General features: G+C 42.2%; 2 protein-coding genes across 13 annotated transcripts in view; both read right to left on the minus strand.

Moving 5' to 3' along the window:
• LOC109878377 (protocadherin alpha-C2-like) overlaps nucleotides 1-22,038 on the minus strand; it is a 203,640-nt gene that overhangs the window by 70,170 nt on the left and 111,432 nt on the right. Inside the window, exon 1 of one of the 12 annotated variants that reach the window (XM_031790000.1) lies at nucleotides 11,954-14,456. The exons of 7 other annotated variants lie outside the window; for them this stretch is intronic. In XM_031790000.1, coding sequence (XP_031645860.1) covers nucleotides 11,954-14,404 — 2,451 coding nt within the window. In that variant the 5' untranslated portion in view covers nucleotides 14,405-14,456. Of the gene's footprint in view, nucleotides 1-71; nucleotides 2,576-3,932; nucleotides 6,421-7,718; nucleotides 10,192-11,953; nucleotides 14,457-19,104; nucleotides 21,609-22,038 lie in introns of those variants that run through there. 4 more of the 12 variants (XM_031789991.1, XM_031789996.1, XM_031789995.1 and 1 more) reach the window with 4 other exon arrangements.
• LOC116353553 (protocadherin alpha-12-like) lies at nucleotides 14,453-17,149 on the minus strand. The gene is made up of 2 exons (XM_031789443.1): nucleotides 15,526-17,149; nucleotides 14,453-14,485 (listed from the first exon to the last, which is right to left on the minus strand). The coding sequence occupies exons 1-2, from the start codon at nucleotides 17,029-17,031 to the stop codon at nucleotides 14,453-14,455; spliced, it is 1,539 nt and encodes a 512-aa protein (XP_031645303.1). The 5' UTR covers nucleotides 17,032-17,149.

Genomic DNA, 22,038 nt, shown 5'->3' on the forward strand with positions numbered 1-22,038 from the left:
TAAGGACCTATAGAAGACATATAATGCAATCATTAGGGTACACATTTCGTTCACTGAACTGTACTTCTTACCTTCTCATTGTTGGGTAATGTCTGAGTCCTGTTAAACGTGTCATTTCCGTTAATACTGATCAGTTCTGCATCTGCAGGTGGATACGGAGCGGGGAAAACCACTACGTCACTTTTCAGTGTGTCTGAGCTGAAACACACGTCATACTGCTGAGTAGATTTAGAGTAAGACCAGCTTCCGTCAGGGTGTGTGGTGATCACTGGGGCGCTGTACCTTCTGAAACTGTCGTCTGTCCTGTGGCATTTTACAACTATTAAACTGACGAGGCTCAGTAAAAATATCACTGACACCGAGGCAATGGCGATCAACAAATACAGGTTTAAATCAGAGAAGTTCTCCTCCTTTCTCGGCACATTTCTGAATTGAGTCTGGATTTCACCTGTACTTTCAACCACCACTACATCAATAGACACAGTCGCTGACAGTGAGGGTTCTCCGTTATCAGAAACCAACACGACCAACGGGTGAGTTTTCAGGTCATTGTCACTCATTCTCCTCTTAGTCCTCAGTTCCCCGGTGCTGGTTCCGATTCGGAAGAGGTTGGTTCCCTTGGGCTCAGAGATGTGATAAGAAAGCAGCGCATTGTAACCAGAGTCGGCGTCTACAGCCCTGATCTTGGCCACAAAGTAGCCCGCTTCAGCAGAATAGGGAACGTTCTCAGTGTTAACGGAGCCGTGCTCAGAATAGGGCGCGAGAATACCAGGACTGTTGTCATTCTCATCCAGGATAAAAACGTTCACAGTCACGTTGCTGCTGAGTGGAGGAACACCAGAGTCTGTGGCCTGAACTTTAAACTGGAAAGTTTTGATCTCCTCATAGTTAAAAGACTGCAGACTGATTATATCTCCAGTATCCGAGTTTATATTTACAGATGATGATATTGAAACCCTTTTATCTAATAATGTATATGTAATCTTTGAGTTTTTTTCGGAATCTCGATCAATAGCTGAAATCGTAAAAATGACGTCTCCTACCGGACTGTTCTCTTTCACATAAACATTAATCACGGGTTCTGAGAATCGAGGAGCGTTGTCATTTACATCAGAAACGTGTACAGTAATAACGCTGGTGCTGGAGAGAGGCGGGGTCCCTTCATCCGTAGCTGTGATGGTGACATTATACTGAGAAGCGCTTTCTCTGTCAAGAGGCCCGTCGACCACTAACGAATAATAGTTTTTATAGTTTGACTTTAGTTTAAAGGGGACAGACCCCACAACTTTAAAATGTGTAAGTCCGTTATTACCTCCGTCTTTATCAGTTACTGTTACCAAGGCGACCACGGTCCCTATCTCAGCATCTTCCTTTACTGGGCTCATAAGTGATGTTACTGCGATTTCAGGAGCATTGTCATTGACATCAATAACTTCTACTAACACTTTAGAATAACCACTGCGAGGCGAGGAGCCTTGGTCCCTCGCCTGAACTCTAATTTCATATGCAGCATTTTCTTCATGATCCAATTTCCGTTTAACAGTAATTTCACCACTTTGTGAATCTATTGAAAAATCATCTGCAGAATTTACATTTCCACGTTTCATGAAGCTATAAGCAATGTCAGCATGTGCACCTTCATCTAAATCCGTAGCCTCTAGCTTCAATATTGTTGTCCCCAAAGATACATTTTCATTAACACGGACCTTGTAAAGTGGTTTAGCAAATGTTGGCGAGTTATCATTGACATCAATTAAGTTAACAATGATCTGTGAAGTCCCGGATCTTGGAGGTTTTCCTCCATCTATAGCGGTCAGTGTGAGCTGGATAACGGGCTGTTTCTCTCGGTCTAAAGCTTTCTGCAGCACTAACTCAGCAGACACACTCTGCTCTCCACCGCTCTGTACATCCAGGGAGAAGTGTTCATTCGGGCTCAGCTTGTAGCTGTTTACCGAGTTACTGCCTGTATCTGCGTCATTCGCAATCGGTAAAGGATATCTCTCTCCAGAGGAGGAAGACTCTGATATGTTAACTATATGAAAGCTTTCTAGAAATGTAGGTGCATTATCATTGATGTCTAATATGTGTATTTCAATACGGTGAATAAGCATAGGATGGCTCAATATGGCTTCTATATTTAAGGAGCACTTTGCCGTATTCGGACAAAGCTCCTCTCTGTCTATCCTCTCGTTAACGTACAGAAGTCCTGTTTTTAAATTAGCCTCGACAAATCTCTTACTCTGACCGAATGCAATCCTTAGACCCCTCGACTCCAGTTCCTGAACATTAAGGTTTAAATCCTTAGCGAGATTCCCCACAAAAGTGCCTTTGTCCACCTCCTCTGAAACGGAGTAAGAGATCTGCGCTGCAGACCAGTCAAATAAACAAAGCAACGCGACGCACTGAATCCAAACACGTTCTCTTTGTCTTCGACAACCCATCGCTGCTTGAGCAAAACAACTGAATCCAAGTAATGGTCAAGTTTCCATTAAAACTCTCGAATATTCCGTTATATGTCAGAGATCCTGTACAGCCCAGCCCTCTCGGTCTCACCACCATTCGAGTTCATCGCTTCACAATTCGCTCGAGACTGGTGGCGCTCGACTCTTTTTCATTCAGGGAGGAGGAGTTACAGTATCTCGATAACATCTCTCCCATTTGTGGTCCATAGTGACACCGTGTGTTAATTTTATACATATTTTATTCTTTACATTACAATGTATATTTTTACAGTTTTTTTTGTTTTGTTTTAACAATACTGAGATAACCTGAAGTAGACAACATCGTGTTGATCATTCACTCACAGAAAGGCCTATGTATGTAAAAGTCAAACTGTTCTGTTAAATGGGAAAAAATGGAAAACATAAGAAAAGTAAATCAACCTCATGTAATGAAAAACGTGTCATCTAGTGTCATCTTCGGATAACAATAGCAGAATCTATAAGAATCCATGAATAAAACAAACACGAGACATTGATCACACACAGCAACGTGCTGGCCTATCAATCTAAAATTAAAGTTCATCAGCAGAGAGCGAGAACGGTTTCAGCAACATAGACAGCACTTGATAAGCGTTCACCCATGCTGAACAAACCTTTTGACAGGGTTGAAATGGATAAAGTTACAGTATGCATCTATAGGCGCTTATAATGTCAATGGCAATTGTGCAGTCTATCATCAATCTGAAACACGACGTATATGTATTTTTCCCATGCGTTGTAACCTTTCGTGCCTATTTACTCACAATAGCTAATATATGTACAACTTTGTTGGGATTTGACACATCAACACATTCGTGAAGCGCAACACTATTGTACCGTGTAGCAGGAAGTAATTTACACCTTGAACGCTTGGCGCGAAGATTAAGCACTGAAGTGTAGAGCCTTTTCAGAACCATGGACAGCAACACTAGCTCAATCAAGCCAGGAGGCCAAACGCACTGGTCAAAACAAATCCAATGTAACAACTCTCGAGTGGGGGGCTGTTTTCAAGGAAAGAGTAAATTATAAAATAATATGATTTTACTGCTAGGAGTTCAAAGAAGAAATACATATATAATTCAATAGTCAATAGAAGCATGACGACCATCACTTCTGAGCAGCATGTATGTGATGTTTCATATGAAATGCTACAAAACATAGTCAGGGGAAAAAAGAGTATCCAGTGCATTACGTGAAACAACAGGCCAAAGCAGGTAGCTAAGACGGTGACAGATTTCAGAACCATGTGCAGCGCCTATATGTTTATCTTGACAGCGAGCAAAAGAGTACGGCATTTTTCCAACTTGAACCAGCTATTATTTAATTGAACATGCAAATGAGAAAGAGAAGAAAAGTTCAACTTCATCCAAAGACATTGAGAAAAACAACAAAGCAACAAAAAAGGCTAATTAAAGGATGGATTTTTGGGTTAAGTGAAACTATAGATCTTACCTCCTCTTTGTTGGGTAATGTCTGAGTCCTGTTAAAAGTGTCATTTCCGTTAATACTGATCAGTTCTGCATCTGCAGGTGGATACGGAGCGGGGAAAACCACTACGTCACTCTTCAGTGTGTCTGAGCTGTAACACACGTCATACTGCTGCGTAGATTTAGAGTAAGACCAGCTTCCGTCAGGGTGTGTGGTGATCATTGGGGCGCTGTACCTTCTGAAACTGTCCTCTGTCCTGTGGCATTTTACAGCTATTAAACTGATGAGGCTCAGTAAAAATATCACTGACACCGAGGCAATGGCGATCAACAAATACAGGTTCAAATCAGAGAAGTTTTCCTCCTTTCTCGGCACATTTCTGAATTGAGTCTGGATTTCACCTGTACTTTCAACCACCACTACATCAATAGATACAGTCGCTGACAGTGAGGGTTCTCCGTTATCAGAAACCAAAACGACCAACGGGTGAGTTTTCAGGTCATTGTCACTCATTCTCCTCTTAGTCCTTAGTTCCCCGGTGCTGGTTCCGATTCGGAAGAGGTTGGTTCCCTTGGGCTCAGAGATGTGATAAGAAAGCAGCGCATTGTAGCCAGAGTCGGCGTCTACAGCCCTGATCTTGGCCACAAAGTAGCCCGCTTCAGCAGAATAGGGAACGTTCTCAGTGTTAACGGAGCCGTGCTCAGAATAGGGCGCGAGAATCCCAGGACTGTTGTCATTCTCATCCAGGATAAAAACGTTCACAGTCACGTTGCTGCTGAGTGGAGGAACACCAGAGTCTGTGGCCTGAACTTTAAACTGGAAAGTTTTGATCTCCTCATAGTTAAAAGACTGCAGACTGATTATATCTCCAGTATCCGAGTTTATATTTACAGATGATGATATTGGAACCCTTTTATCTAATAACGAATACGTCATCTTTGCATTTTCATCTGAATCTGGGTCAAAAGCAGACATCGTATAAATGACGTCTCCTACCGGACTGTTCTCTTTCACATAAACATTAATCACGGGTTCTGAGAATCGAGGAGCGTTGTCATTTACATCAGAAACGTGTACAGTAATAACGCTGGTGCTGGAGAGAGGCGGGGTCCCTTCATCCGTAGCTGTGATGGTGACATTGTACTGAGAAGCGCTTTCTCTGTCAAGAGGCCCGTCGACCACTAACGAATAATCGTTTTTGTAGTTTGACTTTAGTTTAAAAGGAACAGACCCAACAATCTTACAGTTTGTAAGTCCGTTTTTACCTCCGTCTATATCAGTTACTGTCACCAAGGCGACCACTGTCCCTATCTCAGCATCCTCCTTGATAGGGCTCATTAGTGACGTCACGGACACCACAGGAACATTATCATTGACATCAATAACTTCAACTAACACCTTAGAATAACCACTACGAGGCGAATGACCTTGGTCCGTAGCTTGCACACGTAGCTCATATGCTGCGTTTTGTTCATGATCCAATTTCGATTTTACAGTAATTTCGCCACTTTGTTGATCTATAGAAAACACATCGGCCGAGTAAACACTACCACGTTTGCTAAATGAATAAACAAGTTCACTATTCACACCCTGGTCTAAATCTGTAGCTTCCACATTTAATATTTTTGTCCCTAAAGATACGTTTTCATTAACACGGACCTTGTAAAGTGGTTTAGCAAATGTTGGCGTGTTATCATTGACATCTATTACGTTAACAATGATCTGTGAAGTCCCGGATCTGGGAGGTTTTCCTCCATCTACAGCGGTCAGTGTGAGCTGGATAACGGGCTGTTTCTCTCGGTCTAAAGCTTTCTGCAGAACTAACTCAGCAGACACACTCTGCTCTCCACCGCTCTGTACATCCAGGGAGAAGTGTTCATTCGGGCTCAGCTTGTAGCTATGTACCGAGTTGCTTCCCGTATCTGCGTCGTTACCTATCGGTAAAGGATATCTATCTCCAGGTGAAGATGATTCCGAAATGTTAAACGTGTGATATTGTTCAAGGAAGATCGGTGAATTGTCATTTGTATCTAAAATATGCACCTGTATTCGGTGGAGCTGCATAGGATCATTCAATATGGCCTGTATGTTTAAAGAGCACTTTACCGTAATCGGACAAAGCTCCTCTCGGTCTATCCTCTCGTTAACGTACAGAATCCCCGTTTTCAAATTCGCCTCAAAATACCTCTTACTCTGTCCTGATACAATCCTTAAACCCCTCGACTCCAGTTCCTGAACATTAAGGTTTAAATCCTTAGCGAGATTCCCCACAAAAGTGCCTTTGTCCACCTCCTCTGAAACGGAGTAAGAGATCTGCGCTGCAGACCAGTCAAATAAACAAAGCAACGCGACGCACTGAATCCAAACACGTTCTCTTTGTCTTCGACGAACCATCGCTGCTTGTATAAAGAAACGAATTATTCAAGTAGAATATATTCAAATATCCATCAAGCCTAAAAAATCTGTAAGATAGATCCTGTACTAGCCTCCTGCCCAGCCCTCTCCGTCTCACCACTATTCGAGTGTTTCTCTTCACAAAGCGGTCTGGACTGGTGACACTCGTCTCTATCTCATTCAGAGAGGAGGAGTCATAAAATATCGGCGACTACATTCATTTCTGTGGTCTATAGCGACACCATGTGCTAATGTTTTACATAGTCTCTAAGACTAACGTAAAATACGGGTGTATATTATCGATGTGTGTTTCTAGTAACCAGGCTGATTATTTGACTTGTTAGAATTTCTGAGAAACTGCAGGAGACCACATCGTGTTGGGGAATGCCTGTGCATTTGAAAGAACAACCACTCTATTCAATGCTAAACACAGGGAAAGTAGCTGAAGAGATGTCAACCTAACATAACTAAATAGATTTTCAGATAGTCATGTTTTGATAACAATGACAAAAGCCATAACAAAGACACACACTGTTGTACAAACCTCAAGGAGTTAACAGTGTGATACAGTCAAGACGGCAAATACACAATTATCAAAAGGTAACGTCCACGTTGAATCTTTTTCATTACACCAGTGACAAGTATTCATCTAAAAAGAACACTGCCTGCCCACCCTCACCGCCAGCAGAGAGCAATAATGGGTTCAGCAACATGGACAGCACAAGGTAAGATTTCCCCACTTCCTCAACGTAGAACTTTGGAAACAAATATTTACTGTTGAAATAGATGAAGATAAAGTATGCACCTTTTAAACTGACAATGTTACGGGTAATTGAGTAGCCTATATTATTAATCTGTAACATGATGGATGTGTATTTCCTATACTTCGTAGAAGGTTCTTCCTATTTTCTCACAAGACTATACTTACTACCATACCCTACCACAGCGTCAAAAAAAGCCATTCATATGTCACAGAGCAGGGGTATTCAACACTTACCTGGGGTCCGGAGCATGCTGGGTTTCTGTTCTAACTGATAATAAATTGCACACAACTGGTGAACCCAGGTCTAAATCAGTCCCTGGTTAGAGGGGAACAATGAAAAAATGCAGTGGAACATGCTTCGATTTTCAGAGTTGAGGTGTGAGGGTCAAAGAGCATTGAACGCTTGGCGCGAATCCTTCAGCTCTGAAGTTGAGCCCGCTTTTCGAACCAACCATGGACAGCAACACTCGTTCAGTTAGACAAGGAGGCCATGCGCACAGTGCAAAAACAAAGCCAACGTGACAATTCTCGAGTAGAGGGACGTTTTTAAAGTAAGATGAACTTAGAAAACAATATTATTTGACTGCAAGTTCAAAAGAGTAATACATTGATAATTCAAAAGCCAAATCGGCCCAGTTACGTATAGATCTTACCTTCTCATTGTTGGGTAATGTTTGTGTTCTGTTAAACGTGTCATTTCCATTAATACTGATCAGTTCTGCATCTGCAGGTGGATACGGAGCGGGGAAAACCACTACGTCACTCTTCAGTGTGTCTGAGCTGAAACACACGTCATACTGCTGAGTAGATTTAGAGTAAGACCAGCTTCCGTCAGGGTGTGTGGTGATCATTGGGGCGCTGTACCTTCTGAAACTGTCCTCTTTCCTGTGGCATTTTACAGCTATTAAACTGATGAGGCTCAGTAAAAATATCACTGACACCGAGGCAATGGCGATCAACAAATACAGATTTAAATCAGAGAAGTTCTCCTCCTTTCTCGGCACATTTCTGAATTGAGTCTGGATTTCACCTGCACTTTCAAACACCACTACATCAATAGATACAGTCGCTGACAGTGAGGGTTCTCCGTTATCAGAAACCAACACGACCAACGGGTGAGTTTTCAGGTCATTGTCACTCATTCTCCTCTTAGTCCTTAGTTCCCCGGTGCTGGTTCCGATTCGGAAGAGGTTGGTTCCCTTGGGCTCAGAGATGTGATAAGAAAGCAGCGCATTGTAGCCAGAGTCGGCGTCTACAGCCCTGATCTTGGCCACAAAGTAGCCCGTTTCAGCAGAATAGGGAACGTTCTCAGTGTTAACGGAGCCGTGCTCAGAATAGGGCGCGAGAATCCCAGGACAGTTGTCATTCTCATCCAGGATAAAAACGTTCACAGTCACGTTGCTGCTGAGTGGAGGAACACCAGAGTCTGTGGCCTGAACTTTAAACTGGAAAGTTTTGATCTCCTCATAGTTAAAAGACTGCAGACTTATTATATCTCCAGTATCCGAGTTTATATTTACGGAGGATGATATTGAATTACTTTTATCTAATAATGCATACCCAATCTTTGAGTTTTCTTCTGAATCTGTATCAAATGCATAAATTGTACAAATTAAGTCGCCTACCGGACTGTTCTCTTTCACATAAACATTAATCACGGGTTCTGAGAAGCGAGGAGCGTTGTCATTTACATCAGAAACGTGTACAGTAATAACGCTGGTGCTGGAGAGAGGCGGGGTCCCTTCATCCGTAGCCGTGATAGTGACATTATACTGAGAAGCGCTTTCTCTGTCAAGAGGCCCGTCAACCACTAAAGAATAATCGTTTTTATAGTTCGACTTCAGTTTAAAAGGAACAGACCCAGTAAGTTTACAGTTGGTGATGCCATTTTTACTACTATCTTTATCTGTCACTGTCACTAAGGCGACCACTGTCCCTATCTCAGCATCCTCCTTCACTGGACTCATGAGTGACGTTACTGAGATTTCTGGAGAATTGTCATTGACATCAATTACCTCAACTAATACTTTACAGTGGGTGCTACGAGGCGGAGTGCCTTTGTCTTTAGCTTGAATACGAATCTCAAAGGCGGAGTTATTCTCGTAATCTATACTCCCCTTCACGGTAACTTCTCCAGTTTCAGAGTTAACAGTAAAAACATCGGGGAGGTTTAAACTCCCGCGACCAATAAGAGAATATTCTATTTCACTGTTAATTCCCTCATCTAAATCTGAGGCGTTGAGTGCTGCAATAATAGTACCAAATCGCACGTTCTCAGTAACACGAAATTTGTATAGCTGTTTGTTAAAAACTGGAATATTATCGTTAACGTCTTGGACATTGATAATTATAAGTAACGTCCCTGATCTAGGGGGTTTTCCTCCATCTATAGCGGTCAGTGTGAGCTGGATAACGGGCTGTTTCTCTCGGTCTAAGGCTTTCTGCAGCACTAACTCAGCAGACACACTCTGCTCTCCACCGCTCTGTACATCCAGGGAGAAGTGTTCATTCGGGCTCAGCTTGTAGCTGTTTACCGAGTTACTGCCCGTATCTGCGTCATTCGCAATCGGTAGTGGATATCGCTCACCGGGAAAGGAAGACTCGGCTATGTTGAGTATATTCACTTTCTCGAGGAATGATGGTGCATTGTCATTGATGTCTAAAACAGTCACATCAATACGGTGGAGAAGCATAGGGTGGCTCAGTACGGCCTGTATGTTTAAAGAGCACTTCACCGTATTCGGACAAAGCTCCTCTCTATCTATCCTCTCGTTTACATACAGAATCCCTGTTTTCAAATTTGCCTCAAAATACCTCTTACTCTGTCCCGATACAATCCTTAGACCCCTCGACTCCAGTTCCTGAACATTAAGGTTTAAATCCTTAGCGAGATTCCCCACAAAAGTGCCTTTGTCCACCTCCTCTGAAACGGAGTAAGAGATCTGCGCTGCAGACCAGTCAAATAAACAAAGCAACGCGACGCACTGAATCCAAACACTTTCTCTTTGTCTTCGACGACCCATCGCTGCTTGTACAAGATGAATAAATCCAATAGTAAATAGTCACATATCATTGAACCCTAAAAAATCCTTTATAGAGACCGTGAACAGCCCAGCCATTTCCGTCTCACCACCAATCGAGTGTTTTTTGACAAAGATCTCGGGACTGATGACGCTAGTCTTTTTCTCATTCAGAGAGGAGGAGTCACAGAATATAAGCGGCTGCATTCATTTATGTGGTCTACAGCGACACCATGTGTAATGTTGTACTTAGTCTATCATACTCATGTAAAATAAGACTGTATACTATTTCACTTGTTAGAATACTGAGACAAACTCCAGTAGACCACATCGTGTTGGATATTCACTACCCAAAATGCCTGTGTGTTAAACGGGAAAATGTTCTATTCAATGCGAAACACAGGGAAAGTAGGTGAAGAAATGTCAACCTAATCTAATTAAATAAATAGTCAGATTGTCATGTTCTGATAACAATGACAGAAGAAGCCCTTACAATCAAGGACGAGTGAAGACGCAAAATGGACATTGACATGCAAAGCTCAAAGGGTTAATAGTGTGATACTGTCAAGATTGCTGAAACACTTTTCTCTAACGTAAATTCCACTTTGCATCTATTGCATTACACCAGTGACAGGTATTCATCTATAAAGAACAATGCCTCTCATCAGCAATGAGCAAGAACAGTTGCAGCACCATGGACAGCACTAAGTAAGATTACAGCTTTGGAAACAAGTAGACACGGTTGAAATGGATAAATATACAGCACGGAACTTTAAGCTTACAATGTCAATGGCAATTGTTTAGCCTATAAGATCAAGCTACAACATGATGCAACTGTATATTTATAAATTCGTTGTAAACCTTCCTGACTATTTTCTCAAAATAGTCTACATACAACTTTTCTGGGATGTGACATATTAAAACATTCCTGAAGCACAACACTATTGTACAGCGTCATAGAAGTCCATTCGTGCGTTATAGCGCATTAAACACCAGGCGCGAATCTTCAGATTTGAAGTTTAGCTCGCTTTCAGAACCATGGACAGCAACACTCGCTCTATCAAGCCAGTGGGCCAGGGTACCCCAACTGTTGGTTTTAGTTGTCCCCTCAAGTTTTCTGAGCTTTTCTTTGTTCTTCAAAATTTCATTGTTGGACACAAAAGACTAACGACAGGAAATGAGCTCCAAGTGATTTTAATTGAAGAAATCTGTTCCCAAGTATTCCCACACATAATAGAGAGACGTGACCGCACACAAATGTAAGCAAGGTTTGAAAGTATTGTGTTTTAGTCAAACATTATATCTGTTTGGGCTACTTGCAGTCAATATGCAATCTACAAATTATTTGCAATCATAAATGGCTGGTTCAAGCCCTGAATACTGATTGGCTGACGGCCGTGGTATATCAGTCCATATACTACCACGGGTATGACCATTTTTTTTTTTACTGCTCTAATTACATTGGTAACCAGTTTCTAAAAGCAATACGGCACCTTGGGGGGTTGTGGTACATGGCCAATATACCATGGCTAAGGGCTGTATCCAGGCACTTAGCGTTGGGTCTTGCATAAGAACTAACCTTAGCCTTGGTATATTGACCTACCACACCCCTCAGGCCTTATTGCTTCATTTTGAACCGGACCCAATCGTCCGATCAAGAAACAAAATCATCCAGACGCTGAATCTAGTTGATGATCCCTGCAGTAGGTGGAGATAAAACACATCCAATGTGACTACCCTTTGGATGTCTGATTCCAAAGTAAGAGAAACTGAGCAATGCATATTATTTGAATGCAAGGCGTTCAATAGATGAATATAGATGCTGTACAATTTTATAGAAAATAGGCCCGTTTAGGTGTAGACCTTACCTCCTCTTTGTTGGGTAATGTCTGAGTCCTGTTAAACGTGTCATTTCCATTAATACTGATCAGTTCTGCATCTGCAGGTGGATACGGAGCGGGGAAAACCACTACGTCACTCTTCAGTGTGTCTGAGCTGAAACACACGTCATACTGCTGAGTAGATTTAGAGTAAGACCAGCTTCCGTCAGGGTGTGTGGTGATCATTGGGGCGCTGTACCTTCTGAAACTGTCCTCTGTCCTGTGGCATTTTACAGCTATTAAACTGATGAGGCTCAGTAAAAATATCACTGACACTGAGGCAATGGCGATCAACAAATACAGGTTTAGATCAGAGAAGTTTTCCTCCTTTCTCGGCACATTTCTGAATTGAGTCTGGATTTCACCTGTACTTTCAACCACCACTACATCAATAGACACAGTCGCTGACAGTGAGGGTTCTCCGTTATCAGAAACCAACACGACCAACGGGTGAGTTTTCAGGTCATTGTCACTCATTCTCCTCTTAGTCCTTAGTTCCCCGGTGCTGGTTCCGATTCGGAAGAGGTTGGTTCCCTTGGGCTCAGAGATGTGATAAGAAAGCAGCGCATTGTAGCCAGAGTCGGCGTCTACAGCCCTGATCTTGGCCACAAAGTAGCCCGCTTCAGCAGAATAGGGAACGTTCTCAGTGTTAACGGAGCCGTGTTCAGAATAGGGCGCGAGAATCCCAGGACTGTTGTCATTCTCATCCAGGATAAAAACGTTCACAGTCACGTTGCTGCTGAGTGGAGGAACACCAGAGTCTGTGGCCTGAACTTTAAACTGGAAAGTTTTGATCTCCTCATAGTTAAAAGACTGCAGACTTATTATATCTCCAGTATCCGAGTTTATATTTACAGATGATGATATTGAAACACTTTTATCTAATAACGAATACTTCATCTTTCTATTTTCATCTGAATCTGGGTCAAAAGCAGACATCGTGTAAATGACGTCTCCTACCGGACTGTTCTCTTTCACGTAAACATTCACCACGGGTTCTGAGAATAGAGGCGCGTTGTCATTCACATCAGAAATGTGTACTGTAATAACGCTGGTGCTGGAGAGAGGCGGGGTCCCTTCATCCGTAGCTGTGATGGTGACATTATACTGAGATGCGCTCTCTCTGTCAAGAGGCTCGTCGACCACTAACGAATAATAGTTTTTATAGTTGGACTTTAATTTAAAAGGAACAGACCCAATAATATTACAGTTAGTGAGTCCGTTCTTACCTCCGTCTTTATCAGTTACTGTTACCAAGGCGACCACGGTCCCTATCTCAGCATCCTCTTTTACTGGGCTCATAAGTGATGTTACTGCGATTTCAGGAGCATTGTCATTGACATCAATAACTTCTACTAACACTTTAGAATAACCACTGCGAGGCGAGGAGCCTTGGTCCGTCGCCTGAACTCTAATTTCATATGCAGCATTTTCTTCATGATCCAATTTCCCTTTTAGAGTAATTTCACCACTTTGTGCATCGATAGAAAACACATCGACAGAGTTAACACTACCACGTTTGCTAAATGAGTAAACAAGTTCACCATTGAAACCCTCGTCTAAATCGGATGCATCCAACTTTAATATTTTTGTCCCAAAGGAAGCATTTTCATTAACAAGGACCTTATATAGTTGTTTACCAAATGTTGGTGTATTATCATTGACATCTATCACGTTAACAATGATCTGTGAAGTCCCGGATCTGGGAGGTTTTCCTCCATCTATAGCGGTCAGTGTGAGCTGGATAACGGGCTGTTTCTCTCGGTCTAAAGCTTTCTGCAGCACTAACTCAGCAGACACACTCTGCTCTCCACCGCTCTGTACATCCAGGGAGAAGTGTTCATTCGGGCTCAGCTTGTAGCTTTTTACCGAGTTACTGCCCGTATCTGCGTCGTTCGCTATCGGTAAAGGATATCTATCTCCAGGTGATGAAGACTCGGAAATGTTAAATGTATAATATTGTTCGAGGAAAAATGGTGCATTGTCATTGATGTCTAAAATATTCACTTCAACGCGGTGGAGAAACATAGGATGGCTCAATATGGCCTCTACATTTAATGAGCATTTTACCATATTCGGACAAAGCTTCTCCCTGTCTATCCTCTCGTTAACGTACAGAATCCCCGTTTTCATATTTGCCTCGAAATATCTCTTATTATGTCCTGATACAATCCTTAGACCCCTCGACTCCAGTTCTTGAACATTAAGGTTTAAATCATTAGCGAGATTCCCCACAAACGTGCCTTTGTCCACCTCCTCTGAAACGGAGTAAGAGATCTGCGCTGCAGACCAGTTAAGTAAACTAAGCAACACGACGCACTGAAACCAAAGGCGTTCTCTTTGTCTTCGACGACCCATCGCTGCTTGTACACGATTAATTAATCCAATAGAAAATAGTGACATATCCATGAAACCTGAAAAATCCGTTAGACAGATCATGTACAGAGCCCAGCCCTCTCCGTCTCACCATCATTCGAGTGTATCTCTTCACAAAGCTCTCGGAATGATGACGCTGTCGTTCTTATTCAGAGGAGGAGTCATAGAATATCAGCGGTTACATTCATTTCTGTGGTCTATAGTGACACCATGTGTTACTGTTACACATAGTCTATATTACTCATGTACACGAACAATGGTTATTATTGGACTTGTTAGAATAGTGAGATAAAGTCCAGCAGACTACATCGCGTTGGATATTTACCACACGAAAGGCCAATGTATTTAAATGGACGAAAATCCAATACAAAACCCAGGGAATGTAGCAAAAGAAACAACCTCATCTAATGCAATAAATATTCACGTCGTCATGTTCTGATTAGAATGACAGAAACTATAACAATCAAGGACGAGTAACGCGGAGCAAAGCCACACAAGGGACAGTGACATCTGAAAAGCTAAAGGGGTTAACATTATAATACCAAGACAGAAAAACCAAATTATCCAAAGCAAATGACCACGTTGCATCAGTTCCAATACACCAGTGACAAGCACCACGGAGAGCACTCGGTAAGAATTCACCGCCTGCTGAACATAGATCATTGGAAACAAATATGCACTGCTAAAATGGATAAAGATATAGTATGCAGCATTTAGGCTGATATTGTCGACGGTAATTGTGTATTACACTATATATCATCAATATGTAACATGATGTATGTGTATATTTCCCACAAGGTACTGCCTATGTCCTCACAAAACATATACGTTTTTGATGTTTTACACATATACGTTGCTGATGTTTTACACATTCATGAAGCGCAACACTATTGTACAGTGACATACAAAGCCATTCATATCTCATAGAGCATTAAACGCTTGGCACATTTCTACAGCTTTGAAGATCAGTGCGATGTCAGAAGTATGGACAGCAACACTCGCTCCATCACGCAAGGAGGCAATAAGCATAGTGCAAATCAAAGCCAATGTGACAACTCTTGAGTGAACGGCTGTTTTTAAGTAAGAGAAACGTAGAAACAATATTATCTGACTGCAAGGAGTTCAAATGAGCAATACATGTATGATGCAGTAGATAAATCGGCCAATTTATGAATTACTCTTACCTCCTCTTTGTTGGGTAATGTCTGAGTCCTGTTAAACGTGTCATTTCCATTAATACTGATCAGTTCTGCATCTGCAGGTGGATACGGAGCGGGGAAAACCACTACGTCACTCTTCAGTGTGTCTGAGCTGTAACACACGTCATACTGCTGAGTAGATTTAGAGTAAGACCAACTTCCGTCAGGGTGTGTGGTGATCACTGGGGCGCTGTACCTTCTGAAACTGTCCCCTTTCCTGTGGCATTTTACAGCTAATAAACTGATGAGGCTCAGTAAAAATATCACTGACACCGAGGCAATGGCGATCAACAAATACAGGTTTAGATCAGAGAAGTTCTCCTCCTTTCTCGGCACATTTCTGAATTGAGTCTGGATTTCACCTGTACTTTCAACCACCACTACATCAATAGACACAGTCGCTGATAGTGAGGGTTCTCCGTTATCAGAAACCAACACGACCAACGGGTGAGTTTTCAGGTCATTGTCACTCATTCTCCTCTTAGTCCTTAGTTCCCCGGTGCTGGTTCCGATTCGGAAGAGGTTGGTTCCCTTGGGCTCAGAGATGTGATAAGAAAGCAGCGCATTGTAGCCAGAGTCGGCGTCTACAGCCCTGATCTTGGCCACAAAGTAGCCCGCTTCAGCAGAATAGGGAACGTTCTCAGTGTTAACGGAGCCGTGCTCAGAATAGGGCGCGAGAATCCCAGGACTGTTGTCATTCTCATCCAGGATAAAAACGTTCACAGTCACGTTGCTGCTGAGTGGAGGAACACCAGAGTCTGTGGCCTGAACTTTAAACTGGAAAGTTTTGATCTCCTCATAGTTAAAAGACTGCAGACTTATTATATCTCCATTATCAGAGTTTATATTTACAGATGATGATATTGAATTACTTGTACCTAATAATGCATACATAATCATTGAGTTTTCTTCGGAATCTCGATCAAAAGCTGAAATTGTATAAATGACGTCTCCTACCGGACTGTTCTCTTTCACATAAACATTAGCCACGGGTTCTGAGAAACGAGGAGCGTTGTCATTGACATCAGAAACGCGTACTGTAATAACGCTGGTGCTGGAGAGAGGCGGGGCCCCTTCATCAGTAGCCGTGATAGTGACATTGTACTGAGATTCACTCTCTCTGTCCAGAGGCCAATCAACCACTAAAGAATAATCGTTTTTATAGTTCGACTTCAGTTTAAAAGGAACAGACCCACTAAGTTTACAGTTGGTGATGCCATTTTTACTACTATCTTTATCTGACACTGTCACTAAGGCGACCACTGTCCCTATCTCAGCATCCTCTTTCACTGGACTCATGAGTGACGTTACTGAGATGTCTGGGGAATTGTCATTGACATCAATAACTTCAACTAATACCTTACCGTGTGCACTTCGACGAGAATGCCCTTGATCGGTCGCTTGAACTCTTATTTCGTATGATGGACTTTTTTCATAATCCAAATGCCCTTTTATTGTTAGTTCACCCGTGTCTGAATTGATGCTAAACATAATGGATGGGTCCCAATTACCCCGTTTAAAGAAAGAGTACACTATTTTACTATTTACGCCCTCGTCTAAATCTGTTGCAGTGAGAGTTAGTATAGATGTCCCAAAATGTGCATTTTCATGAACACGTACCTTATAAAGCGTCTGGGAAAAAAATGGAGAATTATCATTGACATCTATGACGTTGACAATGATCTGTAAAGTCCCGGATCTAGGAGGTTTTCCTCCATCTATAGCGGTCAGTGTGAGCTGGATAACGGGCTGTTTCTCTCGGTCTAAAGCTTTCTGCAGAACTAACTCAGCAGACACACTCTGCTCTCCACCGCTCTGTACATCCAGGGAGAAGTGTTCATTCGGGCTCAGCTTGTAGCTGTTTACCGAGTTACTACCCGTATCTGCGTCATTCGCTATTGGTAGCAGGTATCTCTCACCGGGAGAAGCTAATTCAGTAACATTCAAATTATGTATTTTTTCAAGAAAAGACGGAGCATTGTCGTTAATATCAATAATATTCACCTCAATGCGGTGGAGAAGCATAGGGTGGCTCAATATGGCCTGTATGTTTAAAGAGCACTTTACCATATTCGGACAAAGCACCTCTCGGTCTAATCTCTCGTTAACGAATAGAATCCCCGTTTTCAAATCAGCCTCAAAATACATCTTACTCTGTCCTGATACAATCCTTAAACCCCTCGGCTCCAGTTCCTGAACATTAAGGTTCAAATCCTTAGCGAGATTCCCCACAAACGTGCCTTTGTCCACCTCCTCTGAAACGGAGTAAGAGATCTGCGCTGCAGACCAGTTAAATAAACTAAGCAACACGACGCACTGAATCCAAAGGCGTTCTCTTTGTCTTCGACGACCCATCGCTGCTTGTACAAAATGAATTAGTCCAACAGAAAATAGTTGCATATGCTAGAAAACTTAAAAAATCCGTTATAGAGACCGTGAACAGCCCAGCCATCTGTCTCACCACCAATCGAGTGTTTCTTTTGACAAAGCTCTCGGGACTGATGACGCTAGTCTTTTTCTCATTCAGAGAGGAGGAGTCATAGAATATAAACAACTACATTCATTTCTGTGGTCTACAGCGACACCATGTGTAATGTTGTACATAGTCTATATTACTCATGTAAAATAAGACCGTAGGCCTATTATTTCACTTGTTTTTAGAATACTATGATAAACTCCAACGTCGGGTTGGACACTCACTACCCGAAATACCATTGTATTAAAAGGACACGCGTTCTAGTCATGGCAAAACACAGGGAAAGTAGGTGAAGGAAAGTCAACCTAACAGAATGAAATATATGTTCAGATAGTAATGTTTTGATAACAATGACAAGCCATAACAAAGACACACATTGATGTACAAAGCGCAAGAGTTTAGCATTGTGATATTGTCAAGATTGCTGAAACATTTTTCTCTAACGTAAATGATCACTTTGTATCTATTCCATTACACCAGTGACAAGAAACCATCAAAAAAAAAGAACACTGCCCCTAATTAGCAGAGATCAAGAACGGTTGCAGCACCATGGACAGCACTTGGTAATACTTTACCTTAGAGAAGAAATATACACTTTGAAATTGATAAATATTCAGCACGGACCTTTAGGCTGACAACGTCCATGGTAATCGTGTAGCTGTATGATTAAGCTGAAACATGATGTAACTGTATATTTCCCATACATTGTATACAATCCTATTTCCTCAAAATACCCTACATACAATGTGTAATCTGATGTGACAGATTTCACATTCAGATTACACATTCCTGAAGTGCAACACTATTGTACAGCGCCACAGAAGTCCAATCATACCTTAAAGATCATTAATACGAATCCTCAGCTCTGAAGTATAGCATGCTTTCAGGACCACGGACAGCAAAACTCGCTCAACGAAGAAAAAAGGACATACATTGGTTTTGTTTTGCAGTGTGGGTAACAACTATCGAGTGGATGGATGGCTTTTTTCAAGGTAAGAATAACCTATAAAACAATATTATTTGACTGTAAGGAGATCAGTGGAGAAATTCAGATCTAAATCAACAGAAAAAGAGTCAATAGATCTTACCTCCTCTTTGTTGGGTAATGTCTGAGTCCTGTTAAACGTGTCATTTCCGTTAATACTGATCAGTTCTGCATCTGCAGGTGGATACGGAGCGGGGTAAACCACTACGTCACTCTTCAGTGTGTCTGAGCTGAAACACACGTCATACTGCTGAGTAGATTTAGAGTAAGACCAGCTTCCGTCAGGGTGTGTGGTGATCACTGGGGCGCTGTACCTTCTGAAACTGTCGTCTGTCCTGTGGCATTTTACAGCTATTAAACTGATGAGGCTCAGTAAAAATATCACTGACACCGAGGCAATGGCGATCAACAAATACAGGTTTAAATCAGAGAAGTTTTCCTCCTTTCTCGGCACATTTCTGAATTGAGTCTGGATTTCACCTGTACTTTCAACCACCACTACATCAATAGACACAGTCGCTGACAGTGAGGGTTCTCCGTTATCAGAAACCAACACGACCAACGGGTGAGTTTTCAGGTCATTGTCACTCATTCTCCTCTTAGTCCTTAGTTCCCCGGTGCTGGTTCCGATTCGGAAGAGGTTGGTTCCCTTAGGCTCAGAGATGTGATAAGAAAGCAGCGCATTGTAGCCAGAGTCGGCGTCTACAGCCCTGATCTTGGCCACAAAGTAGCCCGCTTCAGCAGAATAGGGAACGTTCTCAGTGTTAACGGAGCCGTGTTCAGAATAGGGCGCGAGAATCCCAGGACTGTTGTCATTCTCATCCAGGATAAAAACGTTCACAGTCACGTTGCTGCTGAGTGGAGGAACACCAGAGTCTGTGGCCTGAACTTTGAACTGGAAAGTTTTGATCTCCTCATAGTTAAAAGACTGCAGACTGATTATATCTCCAGTATCTGAGTTTATATTTACAGATGATGATATTGAAACACTTTTATCTAATAACGAATACGTCATCATTGCATTTTCATCTGAATCTGGGTCAAAAGCAAACATCGTGTAAATGACGTCTCCTACCGGACTGTTCTCTTTCACATAAACATTAATCACGGGTTCTGAGAATAGAGGAGCGTTGTCATTGACATCAGAAACGTGTACTGTAATAACGCTGGTGCTGGAGAGAGGCGGGGTCCCTTCATCCGTAGCTGTGATAGTGACATTATACTGAGAAGCGCTTTCTCTGTCAAGAGGCCCGTCAACCACTAACGAATAATAGTTTTTGTAGTTCGATTTCAATTTGAATGGAACAGACCCAATAATATTACAGTTAGTGAGTCCGTTCTTACCTCCGTCTTTATCAGTTACTGTCACCAAGGCAACTACTGTCCCTATCTCATCATCCTCTTTGACTGGGCTCATGAGGGACGTCACTGATATTTCAGGGACATTGTCATTGACATCAATAACTTCTACTAACACTTTGCAATACGTTTTCCGTGAGGAGTGCCCTCGGTCCATCGCCTCAGCCCGAATTTCATAGGCGGCAGTTACCTCATGGTCCATAGTTTTCTTAACAGTAATTATGCCTGTATCTGAATTTATAGCAAATGTATCCGAGTGGCTTAAACTACCTCGACCTATTAGTGAGTACATAATCTCGCCATTTACGCCCTCGTCAAGATCCGTCGCGGTGAGAGTTATTATTGCTGTACCAGATGAAACGTTTTCAGGAACGCTAACCTTATAAAGTGGTTTGCTAAATGAAGGTGCATTATCATTAACGTCTTCCACATTTACTGTGATCATTAATGTCCCGGATCTTGGAGGTTTTCCTCCATCTACAGCGGTCAGTGTGAGCTGGATAACGGGCTGTTTCTCTCGGTCTAAAGCTTTCTGCAGCACTAACTCAGCAGACACACTCTGCTCTCCACCGCTCTGTACATCCAGGGAGAAGTGTTCATTTGGGCTCAGCTTGTAGCTGTTTACCGAGTTACTGCCCGTATCTGCGTCATTCGCTATCGGTAGTGGATATCGCTCACCGGGAAATGCCGCCTCGGTGATATTAAGTACATGTATTCTTTCGAGGAAAGATGGTACATTATCATTTATGTCTAAAATATCAATTTCAACCTGGTGCAGCTGTGTAGGATGGCTCAATATGGCTTCTATATTTAAGGAGCACTTCACCGTATTTGGACAAAGCTCCTCTCTATCTATCCTCTCCTCAACGAACATAATTCCTGTCTTCAAATTTGCCTCGAAATACCTCTTACTATGTCCTGATACAATCCTTAGACCCCTCGACTCCAATTCCTGAACATTAAGGTTTAAATCCTTAGCGAGATTCCCCACAAACGTGCCTTTGTCAACCTCCTCTGAAACGGAGTAAGAGATCTGCGCTGCAGACCAGTCAAATAAACAAAGCAACGCGACGCACTGAATCCAAACACTTTCTCTTTGTCTTCGACGACCCATCGTTAATGGGGCAAAACAACTGAACCCAAGTAATGGTTTTGTACCCACGAAAACTCGAATATTCCGTTATATGTCAGAGATCTGTACAGCCCTGCCCTCTCCGTCTCACCACCATTCGAGAGTTTCTCTTCACAATACGCTCGAGACTGGTGACTGACGCAGTTGGTTTTTTTTTGAGAGAGAGAGAATTAGATTCTTAGGATATTAATGACTTCTCTCCCATCTGTGGTCTATAGCGACACCATGTGTTACTATTGATTTATTTTCGTTTCATTTTATATACCATAGTATGACTTATTGCGATAGTAACCACATGTTAAAATATAACTGGGAGAAACCAGCGAGCAACGTTGACTCAAATGTTAATCAATCCCTTCATGCATCAAATAGTTCAATTCGAATACACGTACTCATGATAGGTAGTACAGATGTGGGAACAAACAATGGGAACACTTCAAATGAGACTTGGTAGTCGTACACAGTGGCGGAGTTGAAAGTGGACACGATCAAAGCTTTCGAGCAGTCAAGAAACCAAATAAAGTATTATTGACTTAAAAGAAACGG

The sequence above is a fragment of the Oncorhynchus kisutch genome, linkage group LG15 (genome assembly GCF_002021735.2).
Source record: "Oncorhynchus kisutch isolate 150728-3 linkage group LG15, Okis_V2, whole genome shotgun sequence".
In the NCBI taxonomy this organism is placed as follows: Eukaryota; Metazoa; Chordata; class Actinopteri; order Salmoniformes; family Salmonidae; genus Oncorhynchus; species Oncorhynchus kisutch.